Source organism: Lethenteron reissneri, chromosome 23 (assembly GCF_015708825.2).
Source record: "Lethenteron reissneri isolate LAM-NWPU_2019-01 chromosome 23, ASM1570882v1, whole genome shotgun sequence".
Taxonomy (NCBI): domain Eukaryota; kingdom Metazoa; phylum Chordata; class Hyperoartia; order Petromyzontiformes; family Petromyzontidae; genus Lethenteron; species Lethenteron reissneri.
The window spans coordinates 14,034,648-14,050,825 of NC_083801.1; the positions used below are offsets into that span (position 1 = coordinate 14,034,648).

A 16,178-nucleotide genomic window follows, 5' to 3' on the forward strand; every position below is an offset into this window, starting at 1 on the left:
CTCCATGACCCAAAGGCACGGAGAGACCTCTGTTAAGCAGTGGATTGACAAATGCTGTAAATGATGTTAAATGATTGTTAATTTGAGTATTAGAGTGTTGTGTCGTTGAGATTGAGTGCCGATTATAATGCACGTCCATTAAAATGAGTCGCATTAAGCAACGCATGGGTTTCCCTTTCCCTCGTATTAACTACAGTGTCACGAAACATTCAGAGAGCACATGCTCCCACTATTTGTGTGAGATTTGACATCCGTGTGCATTAGTGACATGTCAAAGACCTCACGTTGCACGATAGCTGGTATGTAAACATAGCTCTTCGGTCAATCGGCTTACAACATTTAGAATTTTCTGCAAAGTCTCTTTTAACTCAGTAAAAAACAGGGCCCCTGCGGTCGGCTTTGGTTGCGATTGTTCGATAAAGGCAGGGGATATGGATTTGAGGCCTCTCGAATAATCCCGTCTGACAGGGGGCCTGGGTTAATCTGCTTCCTGCCTTCGCTTCAAAGAGTGCACGAGGCATAAACGAACGCATCCGGCTGCAGTACCACTGCCCATCTCACACTCATCACCGTCAGCGCCGCACCAACGCCAGAGTATCCCGCAATGCCTAATTGAGCTCTCCTTCGCCACACATGGCTCGTGAAACAACATCGTGCGACTCATAAAATAATATCGAGTGAGTCGTAAAATAATGAAGCCTATTTGTAAGAAAAACAAGGACTTTATTATCTTTTTCGTAGTAAATGTGCAGTGGTTCAGTGATAATAACATTGCCCTGGAGTTAAGGCTGCCTGCTGTATGAGCGAATGCCTCATGGGCCAGCTAATGGCCCACTGCTGTCACGTTCTGTCAGGTCGGTGAGTTGTGAGCCTAAATGTGTGAAAACAATACCAACTGCACATCCAATTCGCACAATAGTATACACATATGCAAAAAAGCACGATACAGAAATTAGACATAGCAACTGACCTTGCAGAGAAATTCACCTAATATCTCAATGCAGAAACATCCTGCAAAGCATCTTAAGACTCAGTGAGGCATTCCTGGGTAAATCAAGGGTGCAATTATTAATATAATTATTTAAAGTTTTAGAAAAAGCCAAAATCGTAAACTACATATCAGTCTATATTTAACGTACCATTTCGGGAGCCAACTCTAACTCAACACGTTTCTTTGGCATCGTAAAAAAGTAAAAAAAAACAATTTCTTTTACAAGGCCTTGGCTATGGTTATGGAGCGTGCCTGCACGCACTGTTGGACACGCTGCAGTCGTAGTGGCTGAAGCCGACGAGGCATACGCAGCCCCACTCGGTGCAGCGGCCGTTCCCGCTGCAAGCAGCCGGGCAGCGCAGAGCCGACGCCACGTCCATGGGGGGGTGGTCCCCCCGAGGGCCCCACTCGGGTGAGAGCCGCAACTCCAGCGAACGCCGCTCGCACTCGTTCTCCAGGAACGGCAGCGCGGCGTCTTCCCAAGTGAGGTCGTCTGGTTTTAAGCAACAACAAAGAATGTTAATGCATATTACCACTTGTTGGAGGATGTCCACATTGAGGAGTAGACATCGGTTCATGTGCAGATGGGTTATTACATCGCAGGATTGTGATGGATGGCGACGGCTTGGAGAGGCCTGCATCCAGCAGTGGATTGACCGTAGCTAATGATTTTGATGAAAAGCATATATAAGCAGAACTCTATTAAAAAAATGTAAAAAATAGTCTATCAGCTTATTGGCTTTCGAGACCGAAGTTATCCAGCAATAACATTCACATTTTTATATATATGTATTAAACAATCAAACTTAATACTAGTTTCAAACTTCTGGGTCTCATCATCAGCAGTCAGGATTGCTTAAAAAATGTTTTTGGGTTATCAGATGTTATTAGCAAGACCACTCCATCTAAACAATGGGGCCCTGTTCAATGCAAAAGCAATATTGTAGACAAGCTCTATGTGTTGTTGTGGAGCATTATGGGTAACAGCCTATCTAAAAGCTGCAAATATTCTTTTTCAAGTTATTTTTGGCCACATGGACAATATATATGGGTTGTGTATAGTATTTGGCAAACGTCCAATTTTTTTCATAATGGCCAGCACAGATACTTAAATAATTTGAAACATGCTTCAGCACAAAGAAGCTTTTTGAAACCAATCTTTCATGATGTGTATTCATGCTATCGTACAACTTGGTATGAAAGGACTGCAAATGATCTCAGCTAGGGTTACTTCAGGTCCTCCTAGCTGTCAGTGTCACACTATTCATTGTACAAATGAGCCTACATCAATGGAGGCAAAAAAAAGTCAAAACACCCGTACACTTCCTTCACAAAACAGTAATGTTTTTAATTATTTGACTATTATTTTAAATGGGAGGTATGGAGTGGTCAATGGGGTAGCACCTCTACCCTTGGTTTAGCTGCACCTCCATCCTGTGGGGTAACCGTTTATGCTTTAATTCCATACTGGCACTCAACTCTTAGTGTGCCTCCAAGTAGCTGCTTCTGAGCAGTACATCCTGTTAGTGGGTTAAATCAGGTGAAAATAGCCAGTAGAAAGACTTCTACCAGCGACTGGGACTCATCCTGTCCCTCCGAGCACTACTAGACATACACAATCAGAATCAGCGCACATTCTTTATTTCTAGATTTGAAGCTTTCGTGACTGCAAGGATTCATATTCTTAGGTTTTTTCGGTAAAGTCATGTAGGTAAAACATTAAAAAAGTAAAATAAATGTTTTACCTACGTGACTTTACCGAATACATTCTTTATTTATGAATACACATAGACTGGAGGTTGTGGGGCCTGCTGGGGGCAGCTCACCCTTGAGACGAAGGTCCGCAATGCACATGTCGACGGCGGCAGAGAGCACGGCAGGTCCCAGCAGCGAGCCGCACGCTCGCCCCACACCGGACTCGAGCAGCGCCGAGTGGCACACATCCCGGGCCCGGCTCTGGCTGAGGCCTCCCCGCGGCGTCGGCCAACGGGGCTCAGCGTGGTCGCTGTCTCGCTCGCTCCCTCCCGCAGGGGCATGGTCATCGGGGAAGAAGTAGCTGAGGCTCTCCAGGTCGCTTTGGCTCAAGCTCTGGAAGGGGTACGGTGGTGGCAGCTCGTAGTACTGAGGCTGACGCCGTGCACGGGACGTCCACGTCACGTTCCTCCCCCTCGCTGCCCCCGGCCGGTGTTTCCGCAGCCTGTCCGGATGCAAGAACCTGGCGCTCCACCGAGGACTTTTTGTGGAGTCCATTCGGAGTGTCGAACCCTCGGTGCTTAAATTACCATTCGGGACAGGTGTCCTTTGAGGTGCACTGAGATCAAAATGGTGACGCTCTGGCGTGCTTTCCTCTCTATGCCGTGTGCTTCTCCTCCATTTCCTGTTATCGAATCGGTCTTGATCGGCCGAGCTGGTGTACTCGCTCGTCACGTCCAGCCCGGGCACGATGCTGGTGCTGTCCACGTCGGCCGAGCCCGAGCAGGCACCGGGGCGAGTCGTCGCTTCTGAGGGAGAGACGCTTAGGATGTTCGAGCTGCGAGCGCTCTCCCCTGCAGACGCATGGCTGCTGCAGTCGCAGTAATCGCGAGGCTTCTCATCTTCCAGCGACACGGCGCTCTTGTCGAACAGACTCTCACCAGCTGGAATTCTGTAGAATGAGAAACAGGAAATCGTCTGGCTCATCGTCATCATTACCACCATTATGGATGCACATATTATTTTGGTGAGCAGTTGCTAGGAAATCTTGACAGCCTCAAACTTCAATAAAAATTAGTCAACCCTTTCTCGCTTCACTGCAAACTGTCATAAATCACATTTGAACGTGTGCTCATCTCCTACACAAACCGCATACACGAGATAAGTTGGACCTGTAACTATGGAGCGGAACAAACAGTGAAGTGCACAGTCAGTTGCCACCCATCAAGACCATTGAGCAGCAGCACCAGAGGCAATTCAGCTGACAGCCATTGCCTTTTAAGGGATACAATATAAATGTCAATTTATAAAAATGTTGTTGTTGTTCCAAAATAACAATTGCTTATCTCTGAAACACAACACATAAAATAAAAAAGTTGACCCTAAGCCACCACACCAAGATACATAATTGTGACGTTAAGTTTATGGATTGCCTCTATTTCCATGAGGCTTGCGACGAGTGAGATGTGCTGCATCATTGAGGATGTCTGAGTTGCTCTCTACCAGGTAGAGCAGGACGTGTCAGCTGAGCAAACAGGAGAGATTGGACCACAGTTGTCCAATCGATACCTTGACGTTGTGGGAATCCCGTCTGTACGTATATACGTTGGACTTCTTTTGCACCGTCCGTAGGCAACCGTGCTAGATTGGCGTTTACATCATCGACAGACTCCCAGAGGAGGGTCACAGCCCCTTCTTCTTTAGAAATATTTCCTTGAGAAGTTTAAATAAAGATTGAGACTGGGTTAATTATTTATTATGCCTTCCAGACTTATAATAAACTATCAGAGGGCATAGCTTTGATGTTCATGTACATTAGCATGCTGTGAATTTCTTCAGGCGCTCTGTGCAAATATTTCCACACGTTAAACATCCTGCCTCACAGATATACAGAAGCAGTTCAAGCAATGTGCAGCTTTTTCAACATGGTAATTTGGCAGTGAATTCTAGCATCCCGAATAATATTGAAGGCTTTGCAATTTTTGAGAAACGCTTCATTCCTGATGGTCAATTACAGAATTGTTGTTGTGCAGAGGTCACTGGCTGCTTTTGTCACTCAATGTTCGATTAAAAAATATATATTGTAGATTAAAGGTTCACGAGAGAACAGTAGGAAATGATACCCGATCATGATGGTGATTGATACTCACCCATGCGGTCTAATAAAACAAACCAAATCTATAAAATGTATGTTTTTCTCATTGTCAGACAATGTGCTGCACTACACTTGTGAAAATAAAGTCCATCTAAAGCCCTATTGTCAATCCACTGCCGGACGAAAGCACCCTCGTGTCGTGGCCAGCTTGGCTTGGTGAAAGCAGAAAGCATAGAAGTGGGGATATAGCACAGAATAACAATAGATTTTTTCTTACTGCACTCTGCTGCTCTCAACGTAACCCCGCAGACATCTATAACAGCCACTATCCCAGGATCAATCATGCGTAGCTGTCGAGGTCTGGCTCAATCAGACGTATTACAGTTGAATTGGTCATTGCCAAAGAAAAAATGAAAAGCAATGAGTATTGTGCATCAATTGTTTGGACTCAGTGTGGGCTGACACCGGTTGGGCCCTGGCGGGTACCTCCACTGCTCGATGAAGCTGCGAGGGTGCGAGGGCCGTGGCGGTTCTGGGAGCGGCGCCCCCGCGGCGTCGTGGAAGTCGCCGGCCGGGTCCCCATCGAACGTGCCGCACAGACCCCGCGTGCCGTTGAAGTCGCGGCTGGGCGCGCGCACCATCACGCTCATGCCCCAGTCGCTCACGTCGGCGCGCACCAACGCCCCCGAGCGGAACGAGATCTTTCGGCGGGACAGGGGGGGGGAGGGTTGGGGTAGCTTCTCAACGGTCGTAGCCACAACTCAAGGCAAAGGTCCACTGAAGCCCGTGGGCTCATCGGACTACAGCAGAGCCGTGCGAAGCGAGCACGGTGTTCACCAATAACTGTAAAAACCAAAGCACTTGAGTCAATAGCAATGCCCTAAAGAGGAGCAGAAATATATTTATAATAGATGAGGTTGTGGTCAATGGCCCTTTTTATAGCAGGGGCCATTGGTTCTTCTTCATAGTATGGGCCATGGTCCAGAACTTTGCTCATCATATGTGTTTTCCCCTTGAAGTCAGTATTATTAATGAACGTGTTGAGTGTTTGTTATTTGTGCTTGTGCACCACTGCCAATGTAGTATCACAAATATTTGTACCAATAACTGTATATCAGATTTAATAAGAAAGTTGCGAGCCAAGTAAACTAACGTCTCTTATCTTACAAAAAAAAACATATTGGCTGTGTGCCCGAAGCTGTCCAAATACATGGGTTTCAAATTTCATTAATGAAAAAATAGATTGTAAAATCATAGCCAGGTGTTCTGCCATTGCACCCAAGTGGTGTCATTGATGTATTAAAAAGATAGGGAGGGATATTGCAATGATGTCACTAGAGTGATATAATGGAGCACATACTCATGACTTTATTTTTTTATCATTAACACAGTTTCTAATTCATATATGGTAGTCTAAGACACACACCTAGCGAATCATTTTTGTGGTTGATTTTTTCTTTAAAAATGGAAATCCTTAGATAAATTAGTAAATAACTTTTGAAGAGCTGTTGAAAAAAGTCCGTTATTATTGGTTTCTTTACAATTAAAATTGTATAATTACGAGGATATAACATCAGAGCGTTTAAGAAACTTGCTCAATGTTTCAACTGGCGTTGACTGGAGATCAAATCGAAGTGGCAACCTCTGGATTGCAAGTCTAATAAGCCTAATATGCTAACCACTACACCACCAAGCAGCATCTCAAATTCACCAACTCAAAAAGGGTCAAAATTGTGGCCACTTTGTATATTTTACACAAACAACGGGTGCAAGCCCAGACCGTGCCGTCGAGGGGCGGCGGCGGGGGGGATGGGAACGCACCGTGACCTTCTTCCCCTGCCGAGCCTCGGCAATGCGGAGGCCGGGAGAGGCAGCGGGGCCAGCGCCTCGCAGCGACAGGTGTGGTCGCGTTTCCAGGTAACTGCCGCTGCACATGTCGAACGTGACGGTGTCACGGCCCTCCCGAGCCGCGACGCCGCACACGCACGCGCCTCCTCCCCCTCCTCCCGTCCTGCCGTCACCCGGCCGTGGCCCACCACCCCCCCGCGAGCCGCACCTCCACTGCCGCACGTGCACCTCGAACTCGCGTCGCGAGCTTCGGTAGAGCACGAACGTGCCCGGCCGCGGGTTCTCGTAACGCCTGCGAGCGCGATGGGAGACCATCTCAGTGCCCAACACCGCGGAGCCCGCCCGCAACAGCAGCATTTAGGTTGTTTTGTAGGTGTGTATGTGCGTTGAACTTATTTCGCACCGTACGTAGCCAACCGTGCTAATCGATTTGAGAGATGGATACATGTTTGGCGAATTGGAAAGTTTTTTTTAGTTCGACCTGCCTACGTGTTAAATTGCGATGCTTAACACAAAAACTTAAAAGCTACATCACCTAGTGTTAAGCAACACACTGGTGATGTTGCGGATGTATCCCTAAAAGTATTGATGCAATCCAGCTTCTTGTGAAACTGCTGAGCAACGGGTTCGACCGTGATTAGACCGTGCGACAATCCCAGGTGGTGGTTGATTAGTTAAAATGGTTGATTAGTTAAAACGGTTGATTAGTTAAAAACGGTTGATTAGTTAAAACGGTTGATTAGTTAAAACGGTTGATTAGCTAAAACGGTTGATTAGTTGAAACGGTTGATTAGCTAAAACGGTTGATTAGTTAAAACGGTTGATTAGTTGAAACGGTTGATTAGTTAAAACGGTTGATTAGTTAAAACGGTCGATTAGTTAATAACGGTTGATTAGTTAAAACGGTCGATTAGTTAATAACGGTTGATTAGCTAAAACGGTTGATTAGTTAAAACGGTTGATGATTTTAAACGTGCGAGGCAGGTGATGCCACTCGCCGCACTGGGGGGGACCAGGCTCAGTTCAGAGCAGCATGCCCAGAGGGATGCAAGTGCAATTCAGGGAACCTCATAAAAAAACGTTACAAATTAGGAATTTTAAGCGTGCATAGTTACGTACAGTTATTCCAATGGGTTTACAAGGGCTCAACATACTAATGAAGTAAAGGAGCTGTTGAATTGAGATAGGACTGCCGCGTGTCACACTTACATTGCCGTGTCTTAATTTCCTAGAGGAAAAATCTATAAAATAGGGTACATCTGTGTAACACACTGCTAGAACAAGTCAACGGAAAAAGCTGACCGTTTGGCGAGAAGCAAACCCCACATGAACAAGAGACTGTGACACACATGGAAAATGTCTGAAAATTTTACACAAAGGGCATTTTTTCTCTTCTCAACATTAATCGGACTAAAGTTGGATTACATTTTATACTTTTGAAATATAAATGCGTTTCCGCTGTATCAAACTACAAAGCACAAGTGAAATGAAAATGATTTCCTGATGCCCTACCTCCCATCAAAAGTGACCACATGGGGGTCCGTCATGGCATAGCAGTGGGCTGTTGGAACATCCTTCACCGTCACCTGCGAATACAAATATTTATTTTAGAATCGAACTGCTTATTATAATCTGTGTGGAATTAGGCACCTGCCATGCTGGCTAAACCATCTTGAGTCCCTTACATCTGAAATCTGCCTTACTCAAATGTTCAATAATGTTCACAGTTCATCACTGCTTATCAGGTCCCTCGTTTATGTTATAAACTTGCAGAGTCTTGAAGGCTGCTTGCAAATGAGAGGCTCAGTGTAAGGCCCACCTGGGTCAATTTGATATCTTTAGTATCGACACGGGAACTGACTGAATATGCCTTACGGTTATTCAATTAATAAACTAAGTAATTGTTAAATGTGTTTTCCTTGGGACTTGTTCCCCATTCCTATTGTGCAATCGGAACCATGTCAAAAGTCAAAGTGTCCATTCGGAATTCTTGCAGAGGGGTGCATAACCCCACGTCGAGAACAACCCGTGGAAGCAGATATCACTTAATTAATTCTGAGATAATTTTAAGTGACCACTTTAATCCACACGAGTGGGTGCTGCAATTTCCCACACACACTACAAAGAAATATTTTGCACATGCCACTGAAACGAATATATTATTCACAGTACATTTTACCAAATGTAATATACTGCAATGTATTTTTTGCAGTCATTGGTGACCAGACTGAGACCAACAACTTTACTACATTTCAGAGCCACGTTGAATCATGGGTGGATGAAACCTATATGCAAACCCAGGATCTCCGCTGTGCCGGATCAGTGCCTTGACACCTGAACCACCTGGCCACCTGGTATTTGTATTTTTAACACATATTGTAAAACTTGTTAAACATGCCTGACTCTGCAGAATATGCTGCTTAAACATTAAGTATAAAAAAATAAGTCCATAGGTCTCATAGACTAATGGATTAAGAGACTTTTGTTAGTCTAATAATTTATCAAATGAACCTTATGGTGGTGCCATCGTACCCCGGCTCTCGCACGATGTCCGTGATGCAGTCATTTTTAGTCTGTTGATGGTCGGCGATGCGGCTATCAACTCATCTCGACGAGCGGTACATGACCCACTATTCAAAGTGGAATTTGTCGATAACGGATTTTTATGCTAATGTTTGGCGTTTCGACATCGCGGAGGAGCACTGATTTCGGATTGATTGGTATCCCAGTCGTGGAGTTAAGTACACCCCTGGAAAAAATTGTGTCCCAGAAATCAAATATTTAATTGCCTTGGCCATTTTGTATTATTCGGTATCCCGGGGTACCGCCATAAGGATCATATGAAATCACATGTTTTCCAAGAACTCGACTTAAACACAACGCACTGTGACAGGCCGGGGCTTGTACGAATCCCAGAGAGGGCTCCCAGAATGCTTGGGAAGAATGTGGACCAGGGCCACGCGATTCCCATCCCTGGCAAAATCCGTCACGGCCTTGAGGTGCACGCGTGCGCTTGCATGGTGGCGCAACATGCAGGCCAGTCCGTCCGGGCACAGCGCTGGGGCCAACTCCACCTCGCAGCTGGAGAGAGCCACCTCAACGGGCATCTGGTCCAGTGGGTCTAGGACCATGGAGGGTCAGGGCCAATTGGGGACAAGGGATGTGAGACAAGCAGAAAAAAGAGGTCATCATTGGTCACTAATCAACCAATTTTCACATCCATAATGGTCAATACAGGCACGTCCATAGCACAGACACCTTTGATAAAAGAAAAAAACTGTTTGCATAACTATCAATAGCAATGCTCAACATGACTTGTTAGACAGGCAGGTAATTTACAAATTCATTGTTTTAGATCCCACAAAAGAGCCTCGTGTATAGACCGTGGGGGGGGTGGGGGGGGGGTACTAACTCAGATTCGGTACCCTGGTTTTCGGTGACGAGGCGGAGACCGATTCGGCAGGAGGGATGCGGCCCGAGGTGCAGCGAGCACGGCAGTGGGACGGTGCTCTCCACGCGCAGCTCGTGCTCTGCCCCATCCTCCGCCACCTCCAGGCTGCTCGGGCTCATCTGTTCAAGCCCAGATTGAGTAGAAGACAAACCTTCCTTTGTGGGCTCGTATTTCGTGGTGATAGAGTAACTTCGATTGGTGGCTTCGGGTGGGGTCTTGCACCAAAAATATATGCGCCGATGTTATTTTCTCAGTAAATACAAGTAGCTATGACGTGAAAGTTGCCAACCATCAGCATAGCCCAGCTTTAGCTGACATACCTTTATCCCAGCAAAGAAGCCCTCACTGACAGAAGGTGATCCCTGGTTTTCTGGAAAGTCCAGGTAGAATGTCGTTACCCCACAGAAAATCTGCACGGAAGGAACAGAGAAAACAGATGAAGTCAAAATATAATTTAGTGGGGCGACGAAAACAAAAGTACAATTCTACTAAAAACATAAAAGTGTTTTCCCAAGCCCCGTGCGAATCAACCAAACCCCGGTGCTTTACCGTGTCGCCCAGTACGACGTTGACTCCATCCACCTCGAGGAAGGAGAAGGTCTGCATGCTCGTCTCTCGCTTCACCTCCTCCCGCTGCCCCGAGTGGGAGAGGCGCACCCACGACACGCCGTAGCCCAGGGTGGCGTTCTCCGTCGGTCGCTGGTAGGAGCACCGGAGGAGCAGCGCTCCGTCGGAGCCTCGCTCCGCCGACACGACGGGCGGCGACGGCAGGGTGGGGAGCGCGGCTGTGCAGTTACAAAGGAAGCTATGAACGCGTCTCTGTGGTCACAATAGCGACGGTAGAGGCAACAACCACCACGAGCACGGCTATGAAACCACAGCTGTGCTCGTGAACCATACTTACATGGAGTAATTGGTGTTTAACAACCACGGTTGTTCACATTCATGAACAACAACAGACACTGAAAGGAAAAGATAAAGGTACACGTACGGACCTGCAAATACATGGCCATGCAACTTCTTGCCGAAGGGCCTTTATTAGAGGGAAAATCTAGAGAACCCCTACAGAGTGTATTTTGGCCTACTCTTCCATAGTGGCTGGATGTCTTGAAAGAGGTGGGAGTACCCACACGTCACCCCATAACGGACGACCTGCTGATTGGCTCACAGCAGAGGGGGATGTAAGAAACTCACCCATTGTCTCAAACTTCCATGCAGGAAGATCGAACCTGTGACTCAACCATTACACGAAGGCAGCAAAAGAAGTGTTTTGTATTCATGACACTATGAGACATGAACATAGGATTTTCTATGGAAGTTTTCTTAAGCATATTTTCGATAAAAATTTGTTTACATTCTGTTCCAAAGTAATTCTAGTTTTTCATCAATGAACGGGTAAATATGTATTATTACAGTATTATGCACGGCTGTAATAATTCATTCCTCTTACCTCGCGAATTGTTAATTCAAATTCGATTCAAGGAAAAGTTGTTTTTATGAACACTGCGGTGCAATATTGTGTCTCTAGTTGCTGCAGGAGTCACGTGAACGAATTGCAACACGTGCTCTGAAATAACGGATCCCTCCGCACACAATATAACGCACGTAGCATGAGTGTCCCCAATTGATTTTAATAGATGAATGAAGCGTTAAGCTACTTCTTGTGTTTAACATTAACCTCAATTACGCAAAGGGCGAAAAGCATTTAGGAGTTCTGCTCAGGCACTGTGTTCTGGAATAAAATCCCAGGACATTTTGGGAATTTGATCTGTGCCCGTGTAATATGCAGGCTGCCAACCTTGTCTGCACCAGAGTGAGTACGTGACAAATCACAGGAGAGCACAGTGTTCATCGCGACGTTTCACCAGAGCCTACAGCTGCAATAGTCAAATCGAAATTGCTGATAAGGCTCTCGTGTATCTCCACCAGTGACCCCACCTGCAGCAAACATCTGTAGAATGTGTGGGAATACATCGCCTATAACAGCCCCATGAAGGAAAGTGGCTCCGAGAGGATTTGAAACGAATCACAGCCTATTAGCTCCTTCTGAGAACACCAGTGTTTGAGACATCTGCTTGTAATTACAAGCGGGTATTCCAGTTTCTTTTGCAAGCCCTTGGATACGCAATCAGTGGTGGATGAAGTCCCGAGTCTGTAAATAAGCCAGAGCTGCCCATTATTAACAGCACAAATGACGCGATGACAACGCATCAAAATTCACATACCATGGTCACTTTGACAAGAGCCATCCTTTTCTACCTCTCCCAGTTTGCAAGACTTGGCTCCGACTTCAGCAGTAACTGTTAAAATAAAGCATTGCATTTCATTGTAAATACAGAAACCGTGCTGTATATTGGCATTTCAAGAGCTAAAATAAACATCACAAACTTTAAATGTGCTTCACAAAGGGTCGTATAATGTGGGAAAAGATCCAACAGGCTCAATGAAACTATTTAAGTGCGAAAGAGTGATTGAGCATAGACAGGCAACGAGGTGAAGCCGCGAGTTGCTCGACTTGTGATATGCACATCATACTGCCTCCTCTATCTTTCTCCCACTCGCAAAGAAGCTGAAAAAGTTGTCGCAGGAACATAGATTATACGGTGATTTCTACTGTTGATATATAAAAATTATTGGAGCAAAGGTTTCCAGCAAGACTCGCCCGAATCAAGTGACGCGTGGCAACGTACGCTATCTCCCGATTTAAAGCTTTCGTGACTGCAAGGATTCATCTTCTTGGTTCTTTCGGTAAAGTCACGTAAAAGGGAAATAATAAAATAATAATAAAATAATACAAATGAAACATAATAAAATAATTCTCACCGAGAATGATATTATATTATTATATTATTTTATTACATTATTCTTTTATTATGTTTTATTTTTATTATTATATTATTTCCCTTCTACGTGACTTCACCGAAAGAACCAAAAAGATGTACGCTATCTCGTTAGCAATGCGATGAGAAAGTTTGGCAGGCAATACATAACGAACCAACAGCTTGTTTTCGAGAGGCCGGAGCTTGACAAACGACCACATTATCAACGGGCACCGAATTGAGCCGGAAGGAAGCCGTGTAAAGCGCCACAATATTGCTCGGGGGTCAGACGTGTTCGCGCGCGGTGCCGATTGATGTGTGCGACCTCTTGACCCCCCGCGCTGATGCCGAGTGGGCCACGGGGTGGAAAGACGGACGGACGGGTCACCTTGCGCGCAGTAGCCCATGCAGCCTTGCGTGGGCCGCAGGTAGTAGACATAAAAGTCGCCGCAGCTGCGAACGGTGACGGGGATGCGGAAGAGGCAGCAGTCACGAGCCGCCGCGCCAGGGAAGAACTGCCAAGTGGCGCAACCCGTGACCTGCCGGGGAGGCTCTCCAGGCCGGGGTAGTTGCTCCGAGTCGCGGAGCCACAGCCACACGGGGGCCTGCGTCCCGCAATGGTTCATCTGAAGTGGAGGGGGATAGGGAAGGCGGTTGTAAAGCGAAGCAAACATTTGAGCAACTGTGTCCATCTTCTTGGTTCTTTCGGTAAAGTCACGTAGAATGGAAATAATAAAATAATAAAAATAAAACATAATAAAATTATTCTCACGACGTTTTGGCCACAACTGAGGACGGCTGCTTGCGTTGTGGCCGAAACGTCGTGAGAATGATTTTATTATGTTTTATTTGTATTATTTTATTATTTCCATTTTACGTGACTTTACCGAAAGAACCAAGAAGATGAATCCCTACAGTCACGAAAGCTTTAAATCGAAACTGTGTCCATCGTAAGCACTTCTGATTGGCGTGGTTGGCTACGTACGGTGTCAAAGATGTTTAACACATGTACTTACTAAGGATAGAACCACCCCTCTCTCCTTGACTTGTGATTTGATGAATCGCTATGATTCTCGGTCGTGATTGGATTTAGGAATCAGTGTTTCCTTTGTCTCAAATGCACCATCTCACTTGTATTGTTACTCATTAGATTTGGTCTTTTGTATATTCTCTTTAAATCTCTCGTTTTTTCCCCCATTTATTTTGTACCATTTGTACGATCTCAATTGCATAGTTTTTTGACGTTTTGTCTCATTTGTACAGTTTTCGTCCACTCCAGTAGTCTAAATCTAACGAATAATTCTCACAAGCATGATTCTGTGCATGTAATCGTGAGTGTAAGAATCGATTTGAATTGAAAAAAAAGCAATACCGTACACGGCCTGCAAAGCTCACATAAGTGAACACTAACATGTGTAATCCGGGTTACTTTGCATGCTGGTCAGAAGTAGAGAGGTGACTGCTGTTGTCAGATCAATAAGTTATTTTGGCTGTTAATGTAATATCTTGCATTTGAGCGAGCTCCCCTTCCTCCTGTACCTGCAATTAAAATGCTAGCAATCAAAATGATCAACATATATTAGAAAGATGATCACGACAATGACAAAGTGAGAAGCATTGCCATCATCAGGATCGCGAATTCACTTTGCAAAGAAATCGTAAAATATGAATAATATTTATCTTAATAATAAAAGGTCAATATATTTGTTTTACAATGATAATGTAATTCTCTACAGACTATGAATGCGATTCACTTCATAACATGGTGGGCATTAATGAAGAAAATGGATCAAAAACTGAAAAATGTGTAATGAAACATGGAAAGCATCCCTAGAATTACACCGAGAAACAGCAAGAGCAATTAACATACGTTGAACTTCTTTCGCACCGTACGTAGCCAACTTAACATAAAAAGCAGTTCTAAGGAAATACGTTTTCAATCTAGCGAGGGTGCACAGAGGACACGCTGTTGTCCGGCATTGCTTTCATCCAGGGCGACCCTCACCAGCACGCACTGCGTTGGCATCTCGGCAGGCCGGCCGGCCAACAGCAGGCGATACCAGCCCGGCGCCAGCGAGTGGTCGCACACCAGCTCGTGAATTGCCGACTGCTGGAGCTGCAGAGAGTTGAAGTCCACGCTACGGTAAGCGTTGTCTATCACGCGGTGCCCGTCCGACAGACACTCCGGCGCTGTGGGAAGACACACGTGAGCGCGCGTGTGAATGAGACTCGGAGATGGTTTATCTGTCGTTTTCCGCATGAACGGACAATGGACGGACACCCGCGAATAGGCAATGCTGCATGGTTTCATGTAGGGTGGATGCCACTCGTTAATTTCATACAACGAGGAGCAGTCGGTATCGCACATATATAATGCCCTTTACCGAGGAAAGCCTCTTTTGGTCTCAAGAACCCTTTTCAGGAGCGTCCTGCAGTGGGTGGGTTCATTAATTCCATTAATATGATTTGGCTTTGTGTAGGAGGATAGTGGAATGTCTGTAAGAAGCCTAGGCATGAGGGGGTAACTCTCAGATCTCCATACAGATATATATAAGAACCCAATTCTGTTCTGCCATCTGCCAGCCACATTGCAGCTCAGACCTACCTGGCTTTCTCAGGCAGTCTCCCATCAAAAAACGAACCAGATCCAATCCGCCTTAGCTTTTAGAGATTTGACAAGATCGGCTGAATTTAAGACTAATTTGGTGATAGCCAAATGTACTAATTGAGTACATTTACATATACATAATGATCCTGAAATAGAATCTGTATGTTTAATAAGGGTCTCAGGTATGACAGCCAACATTGCCCCTTGTCATCCGTCCCAGACGTTTGTGGGGAGAGGCCGCAGAGAGAGAGAGCGTTCGCATGGCAAGGTGACCCGGCAGGACACGATGCACGAAGCCAGGCCTGTGATTTATGTACCTGTCCAAACACACGCACACACCTGACCGACACTGGCGATGACCCGACACCACGCGCATACCAAAGCAGGTCTCAGCCGAATCCGCAGGTCAATCCCGCATAGCCATGTGCTAACAATTTGAGTCAAAGTACTTTAAAACAAACAAAACCGTTCAACTCCCTCATTTACTACCTTCACGGGATTCATGGCAGCTGAATCAGCTGCTGGCGTTTCTATTTCTGGAAAGCAATGTCTGTGCATACCAAGTCACCCATACCACAATAGTTGTAAAAAAAAATATTATTCCACTCAAGTTTGTTCACACAATAGACGTATCGTTTTGTTGAAAGGTGTCAGTTGAAGAAGAGGTTGTTGTG

General features: G+C 45.6%; 1 protein-coding gene across 2 annotated transcripts in view; it reads right to left on the reverse strand.

The window, feature by feature from the left end:
- LOC133346047 (von Willebrand factor D and EGF domain-containing protein-like) overlaps positions 1 to 16,178 on the reverse strand; it is a 64,273-nt gene that overhangs the window by 30,141 nt on the left and 17,954 nt on the right. For both annotated transcript variants that reach the window (XM_061557337.1, XM_061557336.1), the window contains exons 2-13: positions 14,902 to 15,086; positions 13,285 to 13,522; positions 12,303 to 12,377; positions 10,627 to 10,862; positions 10,398 to 10,487; positions 10,052 to 10,196; positions 9,512 to 9,747; positions 8,139 to 8,212; positions 6,600 to 6,918; positions 5,265 to 5,479; positions 2,818 to 3,635; positions 1,254 to 1,484 (exon numbers count right to left, since the gene is read on the reverse strand). In XM_061557337.1, coding sequence (XP_061413321.1) covers positions 1,254 to 1,484; positions 2,818 to 3,635; positions 5,265 to 5,479; positions 6,600 to 6,918; positions 8,139 to 8,212; positions 9,512 to 9,747; positions 10,052 to 10,196; positions 10,398 to 10,487; positions 10,627 to 10,862; positions 12,303 to 12,377; positions 13,285 to 13,522; positions 14,902 to 15,086 — 2,862 coding nt within the window. The remainder of the gene's footprint in view (positions 1 to 1,253; positions 1,485 to 2,817; positions 3,636 to 5,264; positions 5,480 to 6,599; positions 6,919 to 8,138; positions 8,213 to 9,511; positions 9,748 to 10,051; positions 10,197 to 10,397; positions 10,488 to 10,626; positions 10,863 to 12,302; positions 12,378 to 13,284; positions 13,523 to 14,901; positions 15,087 to 16,178) is intronic.